The sequence below is a fragment of the Leguminivora glycinivorella genome, chromosome 20, assembly GCF_023078275.1.
Source record: "Leguminivora glycinivorella isolate SPB_JAAS2020 chromosome 20, LegGlyc_1.1, whole genome shotgun sequence".
Lineage (NCBI taxonomy): Eukaryota > Metazoa > Arthropoda > Insecta > Lepidoptera > Tortricidae > Leguminivora > Leguminivora glycinivorella.
This window is the reverse complement of record NC_062990.1, coordinates 14,726,737-14,751,602: the sequence shown is the minus strand read 5'-3', so window position 1 is coordinate 14,751,602 and position 24,866 is coordinate 14,726,737. Positions and strand designations below refer to the sequence as shown.

General features: G+C 36.6%; 1 protein-coding gene and 1 long non-coding RNA gene across 4 annotated transcripts in view; one reads left to right on the top strand and one right to left on the bottom strand.

Annotated features, from left to right (window-relative positions):
• LOC125237073 (nephrin) overlaps window positions 1–24,866 on the top strand; it is a 457,494-nt gene that overhangs the window by 61,046 nt on the left and 371,582 nt on the right. For all 3 annotated transcript variants that reach the window (XM_048144025.1, XM_048144026.1, XM_048144024.1), the window contains exon 3: window positions 11,917–12,066. In XM_048144025.1, coding sequence (XP_047999982.1) covers window positions 11,917–12,066 — 150 coding nt within the window. The remainder of the gene's footprint in view (window positions 1–11,916; window positions 12,067–24,866) is intronic.
• Window positions 21,337–24,809, bottom strand: LOC125237076. Its single transcript, XR_007178282.1, has 7 exons — window positions 24,572–24,809; window positions 24,055–24,169; window positions 23,686–23,854; window positions 23,029–23,172; window positions 22,367–22,444; window positions 22,107–22,233; window positions 21,337–21,718 (listed from the first exon to the last, which is right to left on the bottom strand). It is a non-coding gene; the product is annotated as an uncharacterized LOC125237076 (long non-coding RNA).

The window sequence follows — 24,866 nt, the reverse complement described above, 5'->3', positions numbered from 1 at the left end:
AGTCCATTGAAGATCTTATATAGAAAACCGGTTTGAACGACTTACTAACCTTGGTTGTATATTTCGAAAAGCCTAGTATTTTTAAGATACTATGGCATAGAGAGATATTTGTAGACTAGGCACTAGTGTTCTGTCGAAAATGTTGCTATTTCATAGTCTCTCTGTTCAAACCTAAAAGAAAAAAAATTGGCAATCTTCATCTTTATATACTTACTTCTCCAAAAATTCCCTTCCTTTTATAAAAAGACAGTGGCGATTTTTGATTTTAAAAAATTACTAAAAAGTTAATTAGCAAATATGCAGATATGAACGGAATGTAATTAATATCTTAGCAAATTTTCTCTTCTATTATTCGGAATTATAAAAGCTATGAAATTATCCAATCCTGAAAATGCCATTTTGATGAGTGAGAGGAGCATTGCCTAATCCAAACGGTATAACGCAAAACTCGTATTTAACTTTTCAGTTAGAATTTTTATCTCTTAGAAAATTAAGCTTAATAGCATTCTAAAGTAATAGGTTATAATACTAAAAGAGCAGAGTTTAATCCAAATGGCATCTTAAAGTTCTCCAAGAAAACTTTATCCTATAAAGTAACTTTTTTTATTTAGAACTTTTATTTTTCTAGAAAAATAAACCTTTTTTAAATGTACTAGCAAAACTGTTTAGAGTAACTTGACAGTTTTTAATTACTATTTTTCTATTTTATCTAAAAACTCTTAAATAGAAGACAGACTTATGTCTATTTTCCATTAGCCTTTAGTGTTTTCTCGCAGCTTAATTCAAAATACATACTAAATGGTTTCACTTATTACGTATTTAGTTCGTATTCTTACTATGTGTTATATTCATTCATGCACCAAACAAAATGTTGATATGTTTTATTAGAAATGTTAAAATTATGCAAAGAAATGTATATTTTGAAAATATTTCTGCGTAATTCGGATTTTTTTTAAATGTCACAGGACTCATACTTGTTATAGGTACTACAATTTTGTCTCGCCATCCATTGCAGCATATTGCAGTCTTACAAGAACATGGTTTACCATCGTGCAGGCCTTATACCACCGTTTATCATAAAAAAACCAAAACAAATATTAAAAAAGAAATGTATACCACTAATCTCTCCGACTGTTCCAAGTCAGCTGCAAGTGTGTACCTAATTACCGGTTACTAGTTACCATCTACCGGTTATAGGTTTTTTAAACCGGTTTTTGTAAAGGAAATGCGATCAGGTACTATTTGACCAAGTTTCAATCTTATGCGCTTTGTACAAGGGGTATGAATGGTAGGTTAAAAAGGATGGTATTTTTGACGTGCTTTTTTGTTTCTGTTGAGATCTTTAATTGGAAGGGATGTCAATAAGTTGTAGTTTGGACTTTATAAGTATAAGGAAGTTTTTTAAAGTAGTTGGCTATATTTTTCTGTAAAGTAATTTTCGTTAAAAAAGTCCGTTGAAAACATTTTGAATCCAAATTAAACCTATACTTATTATGAAACTAAAAGAAAATGAAATTGGTTAGTATTTATTTCCGTTGTCATAATTTATCATATTTTTTTAACGAAATTGTTTAGGTAAAATGCATGTTTTGTCAGTTTAGGTACTTGCAAAATATGTTACTTCGGTATATTTTGATACCTAGAATATTAGTGTAGATTTTTCATGTCTAGATTGCCGAGGAAATCCAGCCACAGCATTCCTTGTGACAAACAAAACAATTCATGTAAAAAGAACGGAGAATACTTCAAGCAAAACATGCAAAAAATGTAAAATACAGAGCTGACAAAACAAGTGCCTTTCTTGTACACTTTCGCACTTACACGACGAGGTGTTCGTAAAGGTTTGTCGTCGGTATAAATGAGTGGAGACAAAGTAGAAAGAACCGATATACGTTTGAATTTAAAAATATACACCGTGGTTTTTTTTCGTTAAATTCGACGTCGTTAGGTTCATTATCGGGAACCAACCTGTATATCACTTTTAGTTAAATTCGCAAAAAAAAATCATTATTTTCATACGTAATAAATTAATTTATTAGTGTGAGAGACCCTTAGAATAACATTCAAGTTAGTGTCAAGTGATTGACGGCACATGTCAAAACAAATAAAATTAGGAATTGGTAAAGGCTGTGACACACGCGTTCAGCAATTATCTTAATTTTTTTAATAACTCGATAACTGCAACAGTTAAGACGCTAGTTTCTAAGAGAAATAATTGCATTTCATGTAATGAATCTTCACTTAAAATTAACGGAATTCTATAGAAACAGAGTGCATTAACTGGCAATTTTTTTAAAGTATTCAACAGCCTTAATGTATAAAAATATGTCTTACTGAACTCAAACTATGCTTATAATATCGGATGCAAAATGATACGATTGCCAAAATATCGGTGTCAAATCAAGATTGATATTTCGTCTACCAACTATGTACTTTAATTGTGTCATAGTACCAATATACTTTTGGTGTACCGTCTTATAAGCATTGATAGGGCAGGTTTACTGATTTTGGACATATTTTCTATGAGAGATCACTTTTGGGCGGTAAGACCGCCTGTTCTCTAATTATTATCATTTTGAAAGAAAGAAAGAAAAAAATATTTTAACATATTAAGAGGGCTTTCGTGTTAAAAATAGTGAAATCGCAACCGAGCGCTCGATCATACCGTGTGTGGTATCAAATTAAAGGGCTTTACGAGTAGTTTATAAATATATATCACATTATAGGACTTTTTTACTTGGTCTAACAAAATATGAGAAAATGTCCAAAAGTGGTAATAATTGTACCGGTGAAGGCTCGTTTTCAAAAAATTGGCAAAAATCAATAATAGCAATGTATAATCACTAAGGCATAACAGAAATTTAAGTAAACGTTGCAGATTAATTTAGTACAAAACTTACTTCGATGTGATGTAGATTTTCAAAGAAATTGTCACTTAATTTTGGGTAATTTCTGAAAAAAATTGAATTCGCCTTAGGCTAGTTTACTCTTTTTCAAAAACTTAAAATAAAAATCTAGTCTGAAATGATTGTGGTACAGGATATACGAATTATAAATTTACCCGTTTTAATATTCAAAATTGTCCAAATTTTACAAATAAGATCGACTGATTCAGCTCTATACGTGCGTTTTTCTAAACGTGCATTAGAGAAAAATTCATAATTAATTTAGTGAGTTAGTTTTCAAAAATCCAGTCTTATAAAAATCAAGATAATAAGATGCTCTAACTGGAACTTGAATTAAATAAATCTATTGGATAACGGAAAGTGTAGTATTTCACCGACTAAAACTATCAATTTTACATTATTTTGACGTTTTTTTGAAAGCAGCCTTAACAATATTCCTTACGTCTATGATACACATTAATAGGCATTATATTAACGTCACTGAAAAGGTCTCTCCTCAGCATTTTGTCAAGTTATGTACCAGGTCTGTCTGTCTGTCCGTCTGTCTGTCTGTCTGTCTGTCTGTCTGTCTGTCTGTCTGTTTGTCTGTCTGTCTGTGTGTGTGTCTGTCTGTGGCATCGTAGCTCCCGAATGGATGAACCGATTTTGATTTAGTTTTTTTTGTCTGAAAGCTGAGTTAGTCGGGAGTGTTCTTAGCCATGTTTCATGAAAATCGGTCCACTATGTCGCGGTCGGGGGTTTTTTCAGAATTTTAATTTTTAATCTTTCATTTCCGCGTTCGAGCGATACCCATTTTTCCTTTAATTTAAAAATATACAACTATATAAGACGCTTTCACATACTCCTATCCTTTCGCTTTGTCACTGGATCTCTAGGTCATTTAACACTGGTTTCAAAAAGGGGGACTTACGAACCCGCCAGACAGCCTAAGAGCCTCCTCCAGTCAACTCGGTTACGGCTAATATGAGGGCGCCTGAGTGGGCGGCGGGTGAATGAACTCTTACAAGGCGACACTCACTAAATGAGACACTGGTTTTTAGGAGAATTGATTTGCATGCATTTTAGAAGGATATTTTGGAATAGCAAGGAATTTGACAACTAATAAGTATCCTTGTAAACTGTAATAGATATCAACTGGACAAACATTTACCAAGTGTATTGGTCCAGCGGCGAAAGCAGGGAATCGAATAATTACTTTAAATAATAATCTTAATGTATTTGGTCAACACTTTGAACTAATTTAAAAAATAAAATTTTGAAAAAACCCCGACCGCGGCATAGTAAACCGATTTTCATGAAACATGGCTAAGAACACTCCCGACTAACTCAGCTTTCAGACAAAAAAAACTAAATCTAAATCGGTTCATCCGTTCGGGACCTACGATGCCACAGACAGACACACACATAGACAGACAGACAGACAAACACACAGACAGACACGTCAAACTTATAACACCCCTTCGTTTTTGCGCCGGGGGTTAAAAGGATTAAGTACCTCCCGAATTCAACGTACAGTCAAAGAATTTAATTTCCTACCCATTTTGTACCATGTCACAGTAACGATGTTACCCATTTTGTACCATGTTACAGTAACAATGTTACTGTGACATGGTACAAAATGGGTAGGAAATTAAATTCTTTGACTGTACGTGTATCTTGTCTCATAGTCATGATGTAGTCATAGTTGAAACCTGTTATAGTTAGACAGGTACTTGCGAAAAAATAAGATCAAACATCAGAAATAAATGTAAAAACCGGCCAAGAGCGTGTCGGGCCACGCTCAGTGTAGGGTTCCGTAGTTTTCCGTATTTTTCTCAAAAACTACTGAACCTATCAAGTTCAAAACAATTTTCCTAGAAAGTCTTTATAAAGTTCTACTTTTGTGAATTTTTTCATATTTTTTAAACATGTGGTTCAAAAGTTAGAGGGGGGACGCACTTTTTTTTCCTTTAGGAGTGATTATTTCCGAAAATATTAATATTATCAAAAAACGATCTTAGTAAACTCTTATTCATTTTTAAATACCTATCTAACAATATATCACACGTTGGGGTTGGAATGAAAAAAAATATCAGCCCCCACTTTACATGTAGGGGGGGTACCCAAATAAAACATTTTTTTCCATTTTTTATTTTTGCACTTTGTTGGCGTGATTGATATACATATTGGTACCAAATTTCAGCTTTCTAGTACTTACGGTTACTGAGATTATCCGCGGACGGACGGACGGACGGACAGACAGACATGGCGAAACTATAAGGGTTCCTAGTTGACTACGGAACCCTAAAAACTAGTACTCGCTCTTTTCAACAACGATATAGGAAGGACCCGTGTGGTGACGGATTAAGAATTTCACCACCCCTTTCTTCCCGTGGGTGTCGTAGAAGGCGACTGTGAGATATGGGGCAAATTGTGGCGTAGGCGAGAGGCTGGCAATCTGTCACTGCAATGTCACAGTTTCGTTTTCTTTCAGCCCCTTATTTGCCAAGAGTGGCACTGAAACTTGAGAAGTTTCATGTGCTCTGCTTACCCCTTCATGGGATACAGGCGTGATAGTATGTATGTATGTATGTATATAGGAAGGAAACGAAACTAAGACATAAGTACGAGTATGTAATGAATGTAAATATCTATGACAAAATTGAAAGAGAAGACAACCTTCTAATCCGACTTTTTTACATATGCATTACAAGCTGAAATGTACATGTAATAAACAAGCTATTATTTGAAGCTACAAAGGTTCTGTCTTAAGGGAATAATATGCCCCCTGTCTCAGAGTTTGAGAGAAACAGGAAAATAATTTCTGTAAAGCCAGGAATTGTACGCCTTTGGTCTTATCTTGATAATACCGTAACAGATAAGATAACTTTTTTATATACTACTAGCTTTTACCCGCGGCTTCGCCCGCGTAATAAAAGTATTCTTATTGAAACGTTTACAAAAAATAAGATTTTCATTTGGATCCGTAGGTTTCTTTGTAGGTACATCTGTCCGCGATTATTTCGATTAAGGTAAAGCGGGGCAATTCTCGACTGGAGGGCCATTGTAACTGATCTATTTGCTGTACGGTCCGGTTTTGGCTGACTGTACCTTACACATATTAATATTGTTTTAAAAGAAATTCTTGCAATGATTGTAGAATTGTTACACAGCGACCACAGCGTAGGTGCGAATATGTATGTATTTTACCTATATAAATATTTATACTGGGGAAACTTCATACAACCCACATAGCCAGTATCTCGACGATATGGTCGGTAGGGTAAAAAGTACTTCCTTGCATTATCGCTTACAATTTTTTCCATTTTGCTTATACTTATTGCAAACGTAAACATATAAAAGGCAAGCAAACAATGATCTTCTTACAGCACATTGAATGTAATAGTTTACGGATGCAGGATACTCGCCGATGCCTACTTACTAATACCTTCCCACTGGGCCACCTGCATTTTACACTGCCTAAATATCGATTGCCGACCGATTATTCCGACCCCAATCCCTATTCTTATCCCCGTCCCTATCTCTATCTTTGTCCCCGTCCCCGTTCCGTCCCTGTCCCCGTCCCTCCCCTATCCCTATCCCCGTCCCCGTCCCCTATTTTTATCCCTATTTCTATCCCTATCCCGATCCCGATCCCGATCCCTATCCCCACCCCTACCCCTACCCCCCCTACCCCTACCCCTACCCCTACCCCTACCCCTACCCCTATCCCTATCCTTATCCCAATCCCAATCCCTATCCCTATCCCTATCCCTATCCCTATCCTATCCCTATCCCTATCCCTATCCCTATCCCTATCCCTATCCCTATCCCTATCCTATCCCTATCCCTATCCCTATCCCTATCCATATCCCTATCCCTATCCCTATCCCTATCCCTATCCCTATCCCTATCCCTATCCCTATCCCAATCCCAATCCCAATGCCTATCCCTAACCCTATCCCTATCCCTATCCATATCCCTATCCCTATCCCTATCCCTATCCCAATCCCAATCCCTATCCCTATCCCTATCCCTATCCCTATCCCTATCCCTATCCATATCCCTATCCCAATCCCAATCCCAATCCCAATGCCTATGCCTATGCCTATCCCTATCCATATCCATATCCATATCCATATCCCTATCCCTATCCCTATCCCTATCCCTATCCCAATCCCAATCCCAATCCCTATCCCTATCCCAATCCCTATCCCTATCAGTATCCCTATCCCTATCCCTATCCCTATCCCTATCCCTATCCCTATCCCTGTCCCTGTCCCTGTCCCTGTCCTGTCCCTGTCCCTGTCCCCCTGTCCCTGTCCCTGTCCCTGTCCCTGTCCCTGTCCCTGTCCCTGTCCCTGTCCCTGTCCCTGTCCCTGTCCCTGTCCATGCCCCTGTCAAATTATCATGCTAGGAGGTGAACTTTGAAAAATCCTTTCTTAGTGCTCCTCTAAGGAACTTCCGTGTCAATTTGAAATCTCTTGAACCAGAAGTAAAGATAAAAACTAAAGCTATACTTATGGCTATTTTGGATATTTTAACCCCATTGCACAATAACAGGGGAGAAAATTTCTTTTCCACCTCATTAGATTTAAAAATCGTTGTATTTATCGTGATCAGCGACCCGATAAACCATAAAAACGATACCCATATTGTGTTTTTGACTTTACCCCTTTGCACCCCTTTAGGGGTCAAATTTTCAAAAAATCTGAAACATGTATTTAGTCATATGTCTTCAGGAATCCTCCTGTGAAGTTTCGAATAAAATAGTCAAACTAATCTTGTTTCCCCATACAAACTTTGAACCCCCATTTCACCCTTTTAAGAGGAGAATTTTGAAAAATCCTTTCTTAGTGCTCCTCTACGCCATATAAGGAACCTATGTGCCAAATTTGAAATCTCTAGGACCAGCGGTTTCGGCTGTGTGTTGATATGTCAATCAGTCAGTCAATATCTTCTTTTATATATTTAAACCCCATTGCACCACAACAGGGGAGAAGGTATTTCACTTCCGCCTCGTTAGATTTTAAAAAACGTTGTATTTATCGTGATCAGCGACCCGATAAACCATAAAAACGATACCCATATTGTGTTTTTGACTTTACCCCCTTTGCACCCCTTTAGGGGTCAAATTTTCAAAAAACCTGAAACATGTATTTAGTCATATGTCTTCAGGAATCCTCCTGTGAAGTTTCGAATAAAATAGTCAAACTAATCTTGTTTCCCCATACAAACTTTGAACCCCCATTTCACCCTTTTAAGAGGAGAATTTTGAAAAATCCTTTCTTAGTGCTCCTCTACGCCATATAAGGAACCTATGTGCCAAATTAGAAATCTCTAGGACCAGCGGTTTCGGCTGTGTGTTGATATGTCAATCAGTCAGTCAATATCTTCTTTTATATATTTAAACCCCATTGCACCGCAACAGGGGAGAAGGTATTTCACTTCCGCCTCGTTAGATTTTAAAAAACGTTGTATTTATCGTGATCAGCGACCCGATAAACCATAAAAACGATACCCATATTGATTTTTTGACTTTATCACCCCCTTTTCACCCTTTTAGTGGTTAAATTTTCAAAAAACCTGAAACACGTATTCAGTCATATGTCTTAAGGAATCTTCCTGTGAAGTTTCGAATAAAATAGTCAAACTAATCTTGTTTCCCCATACAAACTTTGAACCCCCATTTGACCTCCTTAGGAGGTGAATTTTGGAAAATCCTTTCTTAGTGCTCCTCTACACTATATAAGGAACCTACGTGCCAAATTTGAAATCTCTAGGACCAGCGGTTTCGGCTGTGTGTTGATATGTCAGTCAGTCAGTCAATATCTTCTTTTATATATTTTTTTGATATTTAAACCCCATTGCACCACAACAGGGGAAAAGGTATTTCACTTCCGCCTCGTTAGATTTTAAAAACGTTGTATTTATCGTGATCAGCGACCCGATAAACCATAAAAACGATACCCATATTGATTTTTTGACTTTATCACCCCCTTTTCACCCTTTTAGGGGTTAAATTTTCAAAAAACCTGAAACACGTATTCAGTCATATGTCTTAAGGAATCTTCCTGTGAAGTTTCGAATAAAATAGTCAAACTAATCTTGTTTCCCCATACAAACTTTGAACCCCCATTTGACCCCCTTAGGAGATGAATTTTGGAAAATCCTTTCTTAGTGCTCCTCTACACTATATAAGGAACCTACGTGCCAAATTTGAAATCTCTAGGACCAGCGGTTTCGGCTGTGCGTTGATATGTCAGTCAGTCAGTCAGTAAGTCAGTCAGTCAGTCAGTCAGTCAGCTTCTTCTTTTATATATTTAGACGTATGTGGCAAACGAGCATACGGTCCGCCTGATGGAAAGCGGTCACCGTAACCTATGGACAAGGAGTGTCACATGCGCGATGCCAACCAATAAGAAACTTGTACACTCCCTTTTGCTGTGTTAAGTACACAGCAAAAAGGAGTGTACAAGTTCTAAGAAAGGTTCGGGTTGCCAACGACTCAAAGGACAATAGACGGAACAAATTAGTTCCGTAGGTCCTTTCGTCGCATGCACACCGCACCCTCGTTAAGCTTTGGCAGCCTTACTCACCGGTTGCAACACAACTTTTATTGTGACTGAGTAGACCGATGCGAGACCGACATAGTCTACGGTAGAACTGACAAGAGAAGTTTGTAGGGTATCAACCGCTAGACTTATATTAACCTGGATATAGACCGTGACTATTTTTTTATATCTGGAGATCGACAAGAATCAAAAAGGTAATCACGGTCTATATCGCGGTCAATATAAGTCTAATGGAAATAACCGTGAATCATTCAAAACTTTTATCAACTGCTGATGAACATTATTTGAATAACAATTGCTTTTTCCCCTCACTAGCTCGGAAACACGTGTTTTGTCGTTTAATACCAGCGGGTAAAAACGCATTTTATCCACTAGTGGGTAAAGTAATTTGACCTTGAATAAAATCAAATGAACTGCTTTAAAATTGATAAAAGTAGGTAAATCTAGTAATAAAGATGATTTACCACCTGTGGAAGTACTGGAAGCAGTGATAAACGCATTTTTTGTGTTGTAGTTTCCTCGCTATAGTGAGGGGAAAAGTTTTGTGTTACACTCGGGTGCAAATGTATTTTACTTCTCGTGTGTTAAAAAACTCGCAAGTTCAGGATTCTATTCTCGAACCACTCGCTTCGCTCGTGGTTCAACTATAGAATCCTTTCGCTTGCTCGTTTTTCAATTCCACACTCGGCGTTAAAATACAACTTTGCCCCCTTGTATAACAAATAACTATTAATGAAAACAATAAAATAACAAGATGTATAGAAAAGTAAAATGACTCATATAAAAAAATCCTCGTTTTTCAAAATCGTCTCCTTGATACGACCGAATGCACTTAAATTAAGTGCAATGCAATTAAGATACTTATCGTTTTTCAATTCGTTTTAATTAGTTCCATTCAGATTTTTCTTGTAAAAAAGGATTAAATGAATTCTTCAGCATATGAGTATTTCGTTTTATAGTCATTTTGTTTTGATAGTTAACATGTCGGCGCTATTAAACTTAAAGATTCTCAATGCTTTTAGTATGCATAATGATAGTTTTTTTTAAGGAATTATATATTGGAATGTATTCGAGATGTCCAAGTAACTTATTACTTATTATTGCTATAATTAGCTATAGTTATTAAGTAAAAAATACAAGCACTTAGACTTAAGAAATATTGAATTACCCTTACAGGGTGTCATGTACCTACCTCTCCAATGTGTAACACCTGATGTATTGATGAACATGACTGCAATACAATAAAGAAAAGAAAAGAAAGAACATACATTTCTAATACAAATAAATGATACATACATTACATACAATCACGCCTGTTTCCCAGAGGGGTAGGCAGAGATCACGGATTTCCATTTACTACGATCCTGACAAACCACTTTCGCTTCATACACTTTCATAACATTTCTCATACACGCTCGTCGGTTTCGAGTACTTCTGACCTGGCAATATTTCCCCGATTTGATCAAGAAAAGTTCGCCTAGGTCTTCCACTACCAACTGACCCTTCCACTCCTTTTTCATATACTTTCTTCGTTAATCTCCTCTCATCCATCCTCTCTACATGCCCAAACCACCTTAACATACCCATCTCAATCTTAAATCAAATAAATGATGAACTTAATAATTCAACATCCGTGCTACATAACGTCTACTTTTTAGGGTTCCGTAGCCAACTAGGAACCCTTATAGTTTCGCCATGTCTGTCTGTCCGTCCGTCCGTCCGTCCGCGGATAATCTCAGTAACCGTAAGCACTAGAAATCTGAAATTTGGTACCAATATGTATATCAATCACGCCAACAAAGTGCAAAAATAAAAAATGGGAAAAAATGTTTTATTAGGGTACCCCCCCTACATGTAAAGTGGGGGCTGATATTTTTTTTCATTCTAACCCCAACGTGTGATATATTGTTGGATAGGTATTTAAAAATGAATAAGGGTTTACTAAGATCGTTTTTTGATAATATTAATATCTTCGGAAATAATCGCTCCTAAAGGAAAAAAAAGTGTGTCCCCCCCCCTCTAACTTTTGAACCATATGTTTAAAAAATATGAAAAAAATCACAAAAGTAGAACTTTATAAAGACTTTCTAGGAAAATTGTTTTGAACTTGATAGGTTCAGTAGTTTTTGAGAAAAATACGAAAAACTACGGAACCCTACACTGAGCGTGGCCCGACACGCTCTTGGCCGGTTTTGATAGATATTTTGCTAACGTGTATAAGTATCAGGACCTAGTATAAGGAAAAGGATCCAACCCACAAAAAATTGACAATAGAATTTAAATTTTCTGCACAAAACATTCACAATAGAATTAACATTTTCTGTCAAAAGGAAAAGTCATTCATTTCAATGGCCATTTCTTGGAGATGGAACCTTTTCCCTAAACTACATCTGCATGTCAACTAGTTCCTGATTTCTTTGATTTTCTAAATCTAAACCCTATTTTTTTCTTTCCAGCGTTGGCGTGCGTAGCCGGTTTCCAACAACAGTACTTCAGGATAGTCCCCCGAAGCCTGAGGGTCCATGAGGGTTCGGAGGCAGTTCTAGAATGTGCTGTCGCTAATCTGGCTGGACAGGTGCAGTGGGCGAAGGATGGGTTCGCACTTGGTAAGTTCTTATTCATTTTCACTTTTATGCTCATTTCTCTTATGCTTCTTCTTCGTCGAAACCTCATGACTGAGCGTCGTGATCACCATAAGTCGCTGTACGTCCTAAATGTCCCAATGCCCTCCACTCAGGCCGATCTTTCGCCTTTCTAAAGGATCCCTGGAACTCAACGCAAATTTATGTCAATGGTACTGTTATGGTCGTTCATTTCGTTTCTGCGTGGTTTAAATTTTTCTGTTCCTTATTTGTTTTCGATTTTCATGTTATTTGTTATGTGATTGTCGTTTTTTTTATGGACATTGTCATTTTCGTGTTGTTTTATCATATTCGTGTACATTTTTTATTCTTTTTATTTTATTTTTTTATTACAGCTTTGTTTGTTCAGTGATCTCTAGAAAAAAATAGTTTTTATGTGCTTTTTGCAATTTCTTTGTTTCACTGATCCCTTATTGGGTAAAAGCCTCCTCGAGTCCCTTCCATTGTTCTCTATCCAGAGCTATTTTCATCCAATTTTTTCCTGATGTTTTGACTATATCATCTGACCAGCGTTTATGTGGTCTCTTCTTGAGTCGTTTTCCTGGTGGTCCTGTCCATTCAGTCACAATTTTTGTCCACCTTTTGTCCGTACATCTTGACACATGTCCTGCCCATTTCCATTTTAGACACAATGTTTGTTTTAGGGCATCCACAAGTTTGGTTTTTTTCCTGATTTCATCATTTCTGACTTTATGTATGCGTCTTAACTTCAGCATAAATTTTATTATTATTATTAAAATTTCCACATGTCAACACGCTATGGAGACTCCTCTCCATAGCGTGTTGACATGTGGAAATTTTATTTTTGATTGCATTTGTATACGTCCAAGTTTGACAACCATATGTCAAGCAGGGCAATATGCACGTGTCCATAATTATCTTTTTGAGCTTTGGATGATAGTCCCCTTTCAGTACTTCTTTTTGAGACCAGTACTTTTTCCATGTGCTGTTTATTCGCCTGTCAACTTCTTCTTCATTGTGATTTTTATTGAAGGATACTTGTTTACCTAGGTAAATGTAATCATGTACATACTCCACTTTGTTTCCATCAACTTTTATTGGCCAAGCTTGGGAATTTGTCATCACTTTAGTTTTTTCTATGTTCATGTACAGTCCGACTGGCATGCTTTCATTTGCTAGAGTTTGCATCATTCCTTCTAGTTTCCTGGCTGACTCGGCAAAGATAACTATGTCATCATTTTTTATTCTTATGATCATATATATTTTCATATTAATCACACTTTCATTTATTATGACTGGTGTTTTCTTTGAAGTTTTTTATGTAGGTACTTATTGTTATTCTATATTGACAGCAGAAAGGTTCTGTCCCGTCGTTTTTGCGTCGTTCGGAGTTAAAACATCGTAGAAGCCCACTTTGTACAACATAGATGAAAGAATACGTGCAAGAATCATTATTCATTGATGCCTTGGTTGTAAATTGTCAAATAACATAAAATTTTGGTTCCGATGAACATCGTTCAAGCCAAGTTTCCCCTGGAGCAGAGATGAGAAGTGACATATAAGAAATGTTGTGTTTTGTATACAATTTATACGAACAAATACTAAATGCGGAATGCAAACAATGTGATTGGTCATGTTCGTTCACCTTTACCGCATTGAATAGTTAGTTTACTGGTCAGTTGAATCGTAAACAGTCAACGTTTTAGACTAGATCAAAGACAAGTGAAATCTATGCAGCAGGAATTTTTGGTAAAAACTTTTCGAAACGTTGCACGTTGTATAGCCAATCCAAATGGCATGCAGTTGAATTGATAGTCATCCCAATCCCATAATTTAAAACCGGTCATTCCAACGATTTACAAAAAATCCGAGTTTTTACAGAAATACATGCATGCATATAATCACGCCTGTATACCATAAAGGGGTAGGCATACATGAACTACTAAGTTTTAGTGCCACTCTTGGCAAAAAGAGATTGAAAGAAATCGAAATTGTGACATTGCAGTGACAGGTTGCCAGCCTCTCGCCTACGCCACAATTTAACCCATATACCACAGTCGATTTCTACAACGCCCACGGGAAGAAAGGGAGTGGTGAAATTCTTAACCCGTCACTACACGGGGTCTAAGTTTTTATTTGATAAAATTCATCTCGTCAAGAGTCACTTCATTTTTTCTACATGACATAAATATTGCATATACCTTCTTTCAGAGATTAACTCGCTCTAATACAAGACAATTGATATTTATTCAATCAAGCAGATAATTTAAATACCATTTAACAATAGGACATTGACAATGCAAACAAAGAAAATTCAATAGTTTAATTAATGTGTTGATAGTGCTTCGCAAATTAAAATGATAATAAATTATATTCGAAATGACAATCGCCGCGAATTGTGTACTCGTTTAAATTACCATAATTGGATATGAAACCTCACATTATTAAGTTTAATAAAGAATTCATGAGTAATTTCGAAATACTTAATTATTTTGGAATATCCATTAAAGGTTTTATGATAATTGTTTTACTTGCAATCCAATGAAGCGAAGTTTTGTATTTATCTCTTAGGTTAATTAAACAGGTAAAATTGTTAATTAATTTGTTGTTAATAATTAATGAAATCAATTACTCATTTTCACGGTAGATACTTCGATAGTTTATTTGATTTCTTGTTTAACAATAGGAAGGTAAGCATGATGATTTTTAAATTGTTCTATAGGTACACAAACCACAACGAACCCCATTTAAACTGGCGTTGGTTAGCCAAAGCTTTGGGTATTTTTTTTTTACTAAAACGCCTGGCCTGTGAGGTGACGGGTTAAGAATTTCACCACCCCCTCTTTCCCGTGGGTGTCGTAGAAGGCGACTATGGGATATGGGTTAAATTGTGGCGTAGGCGAGAGGCTGGCAACCTGTCACTGCAATGTCACAGTTTCGTTTTCTTTCAACCCCTTATTTGCCAAGAGTGGCACTGAAGCTTTAGTAGTTTCATGTGCTCTGCTTACCCCTTTATGGAGACAGGCGTGATTGTATGTGTTGTATGTATGTATGTAGTAAAACGCCTCTTTTAACATTGACATATCCGAGCCACATCGTATTTAGAGAAAAGATTAGACGTAGGTATTTTAAACTTCATGTATTCATGCTATTCCAATGATAACATAGGTTTTGGGCATTTTCGTGAGAACAATCACCAAAAACATTTTTTCGAAGACAGAAACAAAAGACAAAAAAATGGTCACAAAATTTTCTATTATTTTGCAAACTTTCCACTTTGTAACCGCTGCACAAAGTGTTTGAAAAATGGTAACGAAGTGGAAAAGTTAAATTAAGAACGCTTTTTTTACCTAGTAGGCTCGTAATTCTGAGTAGGAAAAACATTAATCAGCAATTCCCGTCAACTTTGTACAATGCCATGTCAGCAAATTTTAATTGATCCTATTTTGTTACCAACATTTAGTAATATAATTCGACTTTCGTAAGATATATACAGGATAATTGTTATAATTAAGAAAATATAGATACTAGAGAACCTTAATGACGAAATAAAACTTAATAAAATCTCAATTCATCAACAAAATCTTGGTAACAAAATAGGAATTAATAAAAACAAATTTAACTTTTCCCTTAAGTTTTGTACAAAGTTGACGGGAACTGCTGTAATTTGCCTATTTTGAAAAAAAAAAAAGTTTTGATTCTTTTTTCGCGAAAGTGCCCTTTTGCAAGATCCATAGCTCAAAGCCACTAAAGCCTTATACTTCGTCATTTTGTCTATCTTAAATACAAACTTTTGGACCCGCCAGTTTCTTATAACTTACACCACAGTGAATTCAACCGGGCTGTGATTCGAAGCGTCGCATCGACGTTAACGTAGCATGGCTCCAAACGTATTCTCTCTGCTTGCTTCACGATTCGGCTTGTTTTGAAAACACGACGAAATGGTGTACTTTACGCGTTCTTTACAATTCTGCTTGTAACAAGCCCTTTGCATATATCTTTCAGTTCTGTCACTAGTCACTGTTGATGGTACCTAGATTTTTCAGAGATGTTAGCTTTTCAGGGGAACGTCATCGGTCTGTTTTTTTTTTTACATAATAACATATAAGAACAGATATGTAATTTTTTGTGTCTTCAGTCTGTCTGACCTTCCTCTCCGTTACGTTGTCTCTCACCTTTCTGTGTTTTCTTTTTTTTATTTACTTAATAAACAGTTTTCGATTTTAAATCATTTAAAATTTAATGTTTCATAACTTAATACATTGATTAATTTAGTTTTTTTCCTAAATCAACTACTCGTTCAATTATAGTTTAAAAGCATAAAACATTAACATGGATTTGATAATATTCTATTTTAGCTCACACTAAATACTCATTAAATGGTTATTAATTGGATAGTCTGTTCGTAATTCTCACATCTGCTTGATATCATCTCGCCACATGTGATGACGTCCGTACATTTGATATTATTTTTAAACCACTAATAAAAAGGATTTACTGGTGAGTACAATAACGTTATTTAAATTCAGTTGCTATTTGAGCTGTCGAAGTGCTCAAAATGACCTGTACTGATTTGATAAAAAAAAAAAAAAATATTCATGTACCAAAAATAGCAGTTATAAACAGGCCACAAACTATATTAACACAAAATAGGCTTCAACATGTCCGTGCCTGAACTAGGGAGATCCTGTATCTCAGGATACCTGGATTTGATATTAAAGGCCTGGTCAGATTATTGCGAAAGGTTTGGGTTCTTATATGTACGCTTACAGATGTAGTACGAAAAGGATATCCTTCGTATTTTTCCGGAAACATTCGTATTTGTCATGCTAATTGAATCAATGTCAGTACATCTTGTCCTGGGACTGACTGAAATAGACACGTTCGTACTAAGGCAAAAAAATTTGCACTACGTCTTGTATGCTCCAGTAGCTCCATTTTTAGCTTGTCTAAGAGTCACACCACACCGTTATATTATTTTCACCACACCAACTGGTAAAGGCTTTCTTTGCTATTCGAAAACAGATAGCAAAATTGTATTTTAATCCATAGGGGGCACAGTAATTTCATACAAATTTTAACTCGATGTCTTAATCTGGCTGCTAGATTTTACCTATTAATGATGATTTTGAATCATAAATATTGAATAAATTGGTGATTTATTTGGATGTTTTATAGTCAGTATTTTGTTCGTCTTGGTGCTGTCAAAAATTTTATGTTTCACTCGATGGAAAAGTTTGTTCTACGTTGTTGTTGTAAGTTTGTTTGTACTCGCTACGCTCGCGGTTCAATATTGGAATCTTTCGCTTGCTCGGGTATCAATATTGGCACGTGCGGTTAAACAACTACTTTGCCCCCTTGTAAAATAAATAAATGTTATAAAAGTTATTGCCGTAAAACGCCATCTCTTATAACTTAGACCGTAACGAAGCAGCCAACGAAACGTCATCTCTAGCTGTCGATATCGTCACTGATCCGTGAGTTGTCGCGCCAATTACAAATGTCAGATATTCGCTATCTTACTGTTCGCGTTCAATACGGAATGGATTTTCATTATACCCAGCGACTTATAGATTATTTATTTATTCATCGTATGGCAATTAAAATGGATGGTTCTTTAGATCAAATACCGTATAAATATAAATGTCTCTAAGAAACTAGCGTCTTAACTCTTACGGTTATCGAGTTATTAAAGAAATAAAAATAATTACTGAACATGTGTGCAGTAAATCACTTGACACTAACTTGAATAGTATTCTTAAGGGTCTCTCACACTAATTAATTTATTTATTATGTATGAAAACTCGCTGAATAATCGCTCCTAAAGGAAAAAAAAGTGTGTCCCCCCCCTCTAACTTTTGAACCATATGTATAAAAATTAAAAAAAAAATACAAAAGTAGAACTTTATAAAGACTTTCTAGGAAAATTGTTTTGAACTTGATAGGTTCAGTGGTTTTTGAGAAAAATACGGAAAACTACGGAACCCTACACTGAGCGTGGCCCGACACGCTCTTGGCCGGTTTTTAAACCTAATGTCGAGTCGAATCTGGCGAGTTTATGTCCGTGTTTTTTTACAAATTTAACATTTGGGTTAAATTGTGGCGTAGGCGAGAGGCTGGCAACCTGTCACTGCAATGCCACAGTTTCGTTTTCTTTCAACCCCTTATTTGCCAAGAGTGGCACTGAAGCTTTAGTAATTTCATGTACTCTGCCTACCCCTTTATGGGATACAGGCGTGACTGTATATATGTATGTATGTTAACATTTGTATTCCTACATTTACCCCTTATTGGCATTTCGCGTCTACAAAACAAGTATTACTTTTTTTTTTAAGATACGATGTTTTAAACGCTTGTAACTTGCGTCCTAATATCAACTATCTGCTGTCGATACCGTCACTGATCCGTGAGTTGTCGCGCCAATTGCGTTGTCAGATGTGTGATGTCTGTCTTACTTCAGTTTGATTGGCTTGTTAGATGTCTAGACTAGATCGTGTAGCTTTCGAAGGTTTTTAGAACACAAAAGAGATCGCAGATTGTGTACTTTTGACAAATTGGGTACCGTTTTAATGTTGTTCTGTTTAGGGTTTATAGAAACATAAATGACTGAAATATTATATTACGTTTTGATAGAGTAGCGTTAGCGGAGCGCAATGATAGCGGTGCGCCGGACGAACGCTGGCGTTGCGCTCGCAATCCGCGCGCATTCCGCTCGCAATCCGCGCTCGTTAGTTCCCGCCGGCGTCCGCTGGGCGCAACGCCAGCGTTCGTCCGGCGCACCGCTATCGTTGCGCTCCACTGACGCTCCGCTACCGCTCCGCTGACGCTCCGCTACCGCTCCGCTGACGCTCCGCTACCGCTCCGCTGACGCTCCGCTACCGCTCCGCTGACGCTCCGCTACCGCTCCGCCTACGCTATCAAAACGCGCATGTGTGGCCGAGCTTTTTGAGTAGCGCGGAAGGGTCCGCGCGGACGACAACATCAACTTCATGCAAATTAGTCGCGCGGATCGCTTCGCGCGGTCACTATTTTTTTTAAATATAAATATAGGCTTATTCACAATGTAAGGTACTAAGAACGCGCTAGCGCGCTCATACATGACGCCTGACATGCTTTTTATCTTGCAAAGTCGGGCGTTTCAGAGCGCGCGTCTGTGGCGCCCTTTACACTACACAACAGACACTATACAACTACACTACACAAGTTCGGTTTTTACACTATTTATACAAGTTCGGGCGAAGCTCAACATAAGCACATCTAATTGCTTCTAATTGCACCACACGCACTCTTTTTTATAACCTAACCACAAAATTAAAATTTTGAAAAACCCCCGACCGCGACATAGACCGATTGTCATGAAACATAGCTAAGAACACTCCCGACTAACTCAGCTTTCAGACAAAAAAACTAAATCTAGATCGGTTCATCCGTTCGGGAGCTACAATGCCACAGACAGACACACACACAGACAGACAGACAGACACGTCAAACTTATAACACCCCGTCGTTTTTGCGTCGGGGGTTAAAAGAGGGGCTCGTGTCGCCCTTGGCACTGCCGCACATTTATAGCAAAAGTGACCTACACTCTAAAAAAAATTTGTTTGCTCCTATCAATATTTTGATCGTCGTAGTCAAGCATCTTGATTCCATACGAGCCTGATAAGATCTTAGACAAATGGAATAAGGTAATTTTGATTGCTCTTACTTTTGCAACGTAACTGAGACAATTAAGATCTTGTTCAATAATTACATGAAAAATAATTAGGCGAACTAAATTACCTTAGTAAGTTCAACTAAGCACTTGATAATTATTATCATGATACGTAACTGTATCAACTAACGCAAACCAGTTAGTTCAACTATGACGTTGCTCAATATTAACATGGAGAATGATTGTATTAATTATTTGACCTAAATAAATTCAACTAAGAACATGATTACATCTACTTACGAACCTTGTGAGTCTGAACTAAGATATTGGTCAATTTGAATATTAATTGTTTAATCAATTCAACTAAGACATCTGTCAATATTAACATGAAGCATTACTGTATTAACTATTTAATCCGAATAAGTTCAACTAAGAACATGATTACATCTACTTACGCACCTTGTGAGACTGAACTAAGATATTTTTCTATTTGAACATGAATTGTTTAATCGATTCAACCAAGATGTAGGTCAATATTAACATGAGGCATTACTGTAGTAACCATTAAAACCAAATAAGTTCAATTAAGGACATGATTACATCGATATACACACTTTGTGAGAGTGAACTATGATATTGTTCAATTTGAATCTTTGTTTTGTTATACATTTCAACTGAGAAGCTTGTTCAGTACTATCATTCATGTTCAATTGTACTATGACTTACTTTGTCTCATTTACTAAGACAACAACCCCTTATTGATAATTGTCATAAAACACCACGGGACTGAATTAGACAAATTATGTTTTATACCTATTTACAAATACATACGTTAACTTGACAGATAACATAAAACGATTCATATCTAATTCAGGCTGGTGATGCGTTTATGAATAACGCCATAAATAAAACAAAAGTTATAAAAAAATGACATTTATTCATAATATACTTGGCACCTACTACTACTACCTACTTAGAATAAATAGTTTTTTCTTGCGGCGGTTATCACATCACAGCTAACCTAACAACTTACAAGTTCAATGGAGGAAGAAATCGAAATTTTAAAAACATGGGAGTTGGAGAACTTAAGACGCTACAGGAGCGAAAATGCTAAAATGGAAAGGAGCCCCCTTTCAATTTGGGAATTCAAATTTAATATACAAGTGTTATTAACTAGATTTATCGAAAAAAAATGTCCATTAAGAACTCAGTTAAAAAATATTGCGAAAAATATCTTTAAAATCGAGGTTCCGCTCTCGACTGTTTCCCCCTTCAAAATTAAGTCAATCGTAACTAAATTTGAGAATCTGAATAACAATGAAATAATCAGTGTCGGACCGTTCAGTTTTTGTGGCTAATTGTTACCAATTTTGAATACCACACCTTTTTTACGCCATAATCAATAACACCGTTTTTGAAAATTTTCGATGGGCTCTAGCGTCTTTAAAAATAAGAATCTCAAAAAATCAAAACGGTCCGACACAGATAAAAATTATTATAATCTGTCTTGAAAAAAATCATTGCTGTATCTTGAAAAACCAGGAGGAAATAGTCGAGAGCGTTTGTATGGAGAATAGATCACTCCTGTATCGTCTTAATACCAGAGTTCACCAGTAAGTACAATGTATTATATTTTCATTGTATTATATATTTTGTAGCACGTATCTACTGCGTTCATAATGGACTGTCTTTCATAGATTATCGATCTGCTGACAACAACTAGAAATGATTCGATTTTTTCAAGAGACTCACCCACAACAATTATGTATGGCTGGCATGACAATCCTATTTTTTGAAGTGTGGCTATGCGAAGTTCGATGGTCTGGCTAATTTCTACACTAGAGCGGATATGCTTTATGAAACCTTCCCTTACTTCCATTTTACTGGGCTTCCAATTTTGACTTGCACCGGAACCTCGCTTCTTCTTTTGGCGGACTGCCGCAGTGTTCAGCAAAAATGGAATGGTGAGAAATCCGGCTATATTCGTTGTTTCCTCATAGGGCGCTATAAAAATGGGACTAGTTAGTAAAATATTATTACAAACGATATAATATAAGGAAAGATCAATGCGGGTAAGTGAACAGTGGGGCAACTGAAACGAGCCACGAAGGGCACGAAGGTTAAACAAACTTTGCCACCGAGTGAAATACAAAATTTTACACTACACCGACACAAACAAAATATTAACTGTAAAACATCTAACTAAATCAAATCTATCAAGCTTGAGACATCCAGTTAAAATTTGTATGAAATTTCTTTGCACTCTTGTGGACAAAATGCAGTTTTGCTATCTGTTTTTGAAGACTAAAGAGAGCCTTTGCCAGTCGGTGTGGTGAAACTAACTATTTTAACATAGACAACATCTGCTTTATCAATTTTATCATATACTTACAATTGGTAAGTGCAGTAAGTTCGACTTTTTGTATTTCAGCTGTTCCTGAAGATTTATTTTCATTGATGGAAAATTTATAAACAAATTGTCCTAGTAAATTTCATGTGCTTTTGAAGTCGTTAAGCCGCTGGAATGATAAAACAAACAATTAAAAACAAAAAGTAAAAAGAAACGAATGCAGTATTCAGTTATACATATAATAATTATTTTAAAGTTACATAGTAAAAAGTGACTTAGCTAGTTAATGTTATTATATTTACCAAAGAATATCCTTGTGGTTTTTTGAGAGCAGAATATTTTCAAAATAGTGATGCAGAGTCCAATGACTTTTCCACAATCTGAAAAATATTTAGAAACTTTACTTTTCATTTGCCTCTTTAATTAATATAATTATAATACAATTAATTACAGTCATAACCTATACACTCACAGTATAATGTATCATAATAATAAATAAATTAATTAATGTAATAGGACATTCTTACACAGATTGACTGGGTCCCACAGTAAGCTCAAGAAGGCTTGTGATGTGGGTACTCAGACAACGATATAATTAATAAACAAATAATTATATAAACAAAAAACATCCATGACTCAGGGTTCTCAGGAACATACCTGTGCTCATCACACAAATAAATGTCCTTACCGGGATTCGAACCCAGAACTGCGGCTTAGTAGGGACGGTCACTTAGTCACTACTCGCTAGGCCAGCCCGGTATCTTGCCTAACAATGCAGTTATATTAAAAATATTATTGTGATAAGATGAGTATGTTACTTCAAAAATGGTTGGAATAAAATCTCTCTCTGGTATGTTGGTCTGCCTATGCAGTATTCATTTATTGAATTGAAATTCTTATAATGTTTTTTACAATAAAATACAGAACCTCCTCCTTCTAGGTAAAGAAGTCTGCAACTGCTTACCCTGGAATTATAACTGGGCTCTGCTTTCTTCTCAGCAATTGCAGATGGCACATTTTCCTTTTCCGAGGACAAGTTTTCCTTTTCTGAAGTTTCTATAACTATTAGGTCTGTGCTTATGTTAAACTCAGAAAAATCCATCAGGGTCTGGAAATGAATGATACAATTAATATCACATACCATACTACAAAATTATGAACAGCGTGGAAAAATATTTGGCCCTAGAGGAACCGTATTACATCTTTTTTTAACTCAAAGTTAATATTTTTCAATATTGCTACAATATCTATAATTGGGGGGCCATTATGCTAGCAGACAAGATTTAAAATTGAAACAACTCTTAAGGGCAAAAGGTAATTATTTCTCTGTTAATTAATCTATTACAAAGGACTCCACTGAGCCTTGCCTTATATTATGAAATTACTCTCTAATTTACTAAGTTTACAGAGCCGAGGGCTAGCTACACTTGAACATGAGACTACTTAAGGTTTTAAATTATTTAAGGGAACAAACGTGGATCAGCGAACTCTTGAGTTAAAACTACGGGTAGAAACGGTGTACGGCGGATATTAAAATAAAAGGTATAGTAACACGGAGGGTGCCAGAACCATAATTATGCCGGTTCGATGATGTAGATAAGAGTGATTGGAAAGGTCTAACCTCAAACGTGCTACGTCAGCCGCCTCAGACCACCACGACTGCCACGTCAGCCGCCTCAGAGATGGTGTCGTGTGGATGACGGCAGCGTCAGCTTGCCGCCTGTAGGTTACCGGAACACAGCGGGGAATGCTGGCGACCGGCGCGAGGATTAGGCGACGCGGCGTGAACCCTGAAATGTGTATACCAGTCTTTAAGTAAAATTCCAAAGACGGCGTCCGTGAGACTTGGATCGCCCGTAGGACAGGGGAATTGCCCCGGAATTCGAATTCCGAACGTCAACGCGTTCTGTGAAACGACCTACTGCTAATTTGGAATTACACATAACCTAAGTGACAATTTGACAAGGTTTTTAAAGAATGTACAATTTACCGTTGGTGGACAAAAGGCGAGCGGAGAGCAGTTTTGCACTTATTTCAACACCCGGGCACGCTGGGCGTCGCCTATTACCATCGGAACATGGTTTTATTAGCGTCCGATTCCGGGGCTGGAAAATATGCAACGCTTTGTTAGAAACTATCCAACTATAAGAAAATACACAACAGAATCACTATCAAAACTCACTCAAACGGGCGATTGCGCCCGATTTTGACTCGGGCTAAAGATCCCCTCGCAATTCTCTCCCTGGCAAAAATAATTCCGGTCTCTCTCATTTTGACGGAACTATAGTTACCATACCAAGTCTAAATCGGCTCGCGCCGCGAAAGCACATGCCGGACGTTCAACGAAAATTGAGCCAACTTAAATGTGTATTTTATAGACAAGAAATTTAAATGTGTATTATTACGAGATTGCATCCATTATCGGCCGGGGCCGCAGCCCAGCAAGCTATTGGCCTCGTGTCATTAGCAACTTGACTAAATAATAAAAAAAAATACATTGTACTTACTGGTGAATTTTCGTATTAAGTTCTCCAACTCCCATGTTTTTAAAGATTCGATCACTTACTCCATTGAACTTGTAAGTTGTTAGATCTGTGATGTGATAGATAACCGCAAAAAAATTAACACAAGACGCGTTGACAAATCACTTCGGCGTCAGTGTTGCCAACTCCGATTTTGAAAAACGCTAGGCTAATGTATAGAAGATGTCTAAAATACGTTAACATTTTTTTTTAAATGAGTCTACCTCGAATTAAAGGCATAAAGGTACTTAAAATAAATGATTAAAAATAATTCATAAAT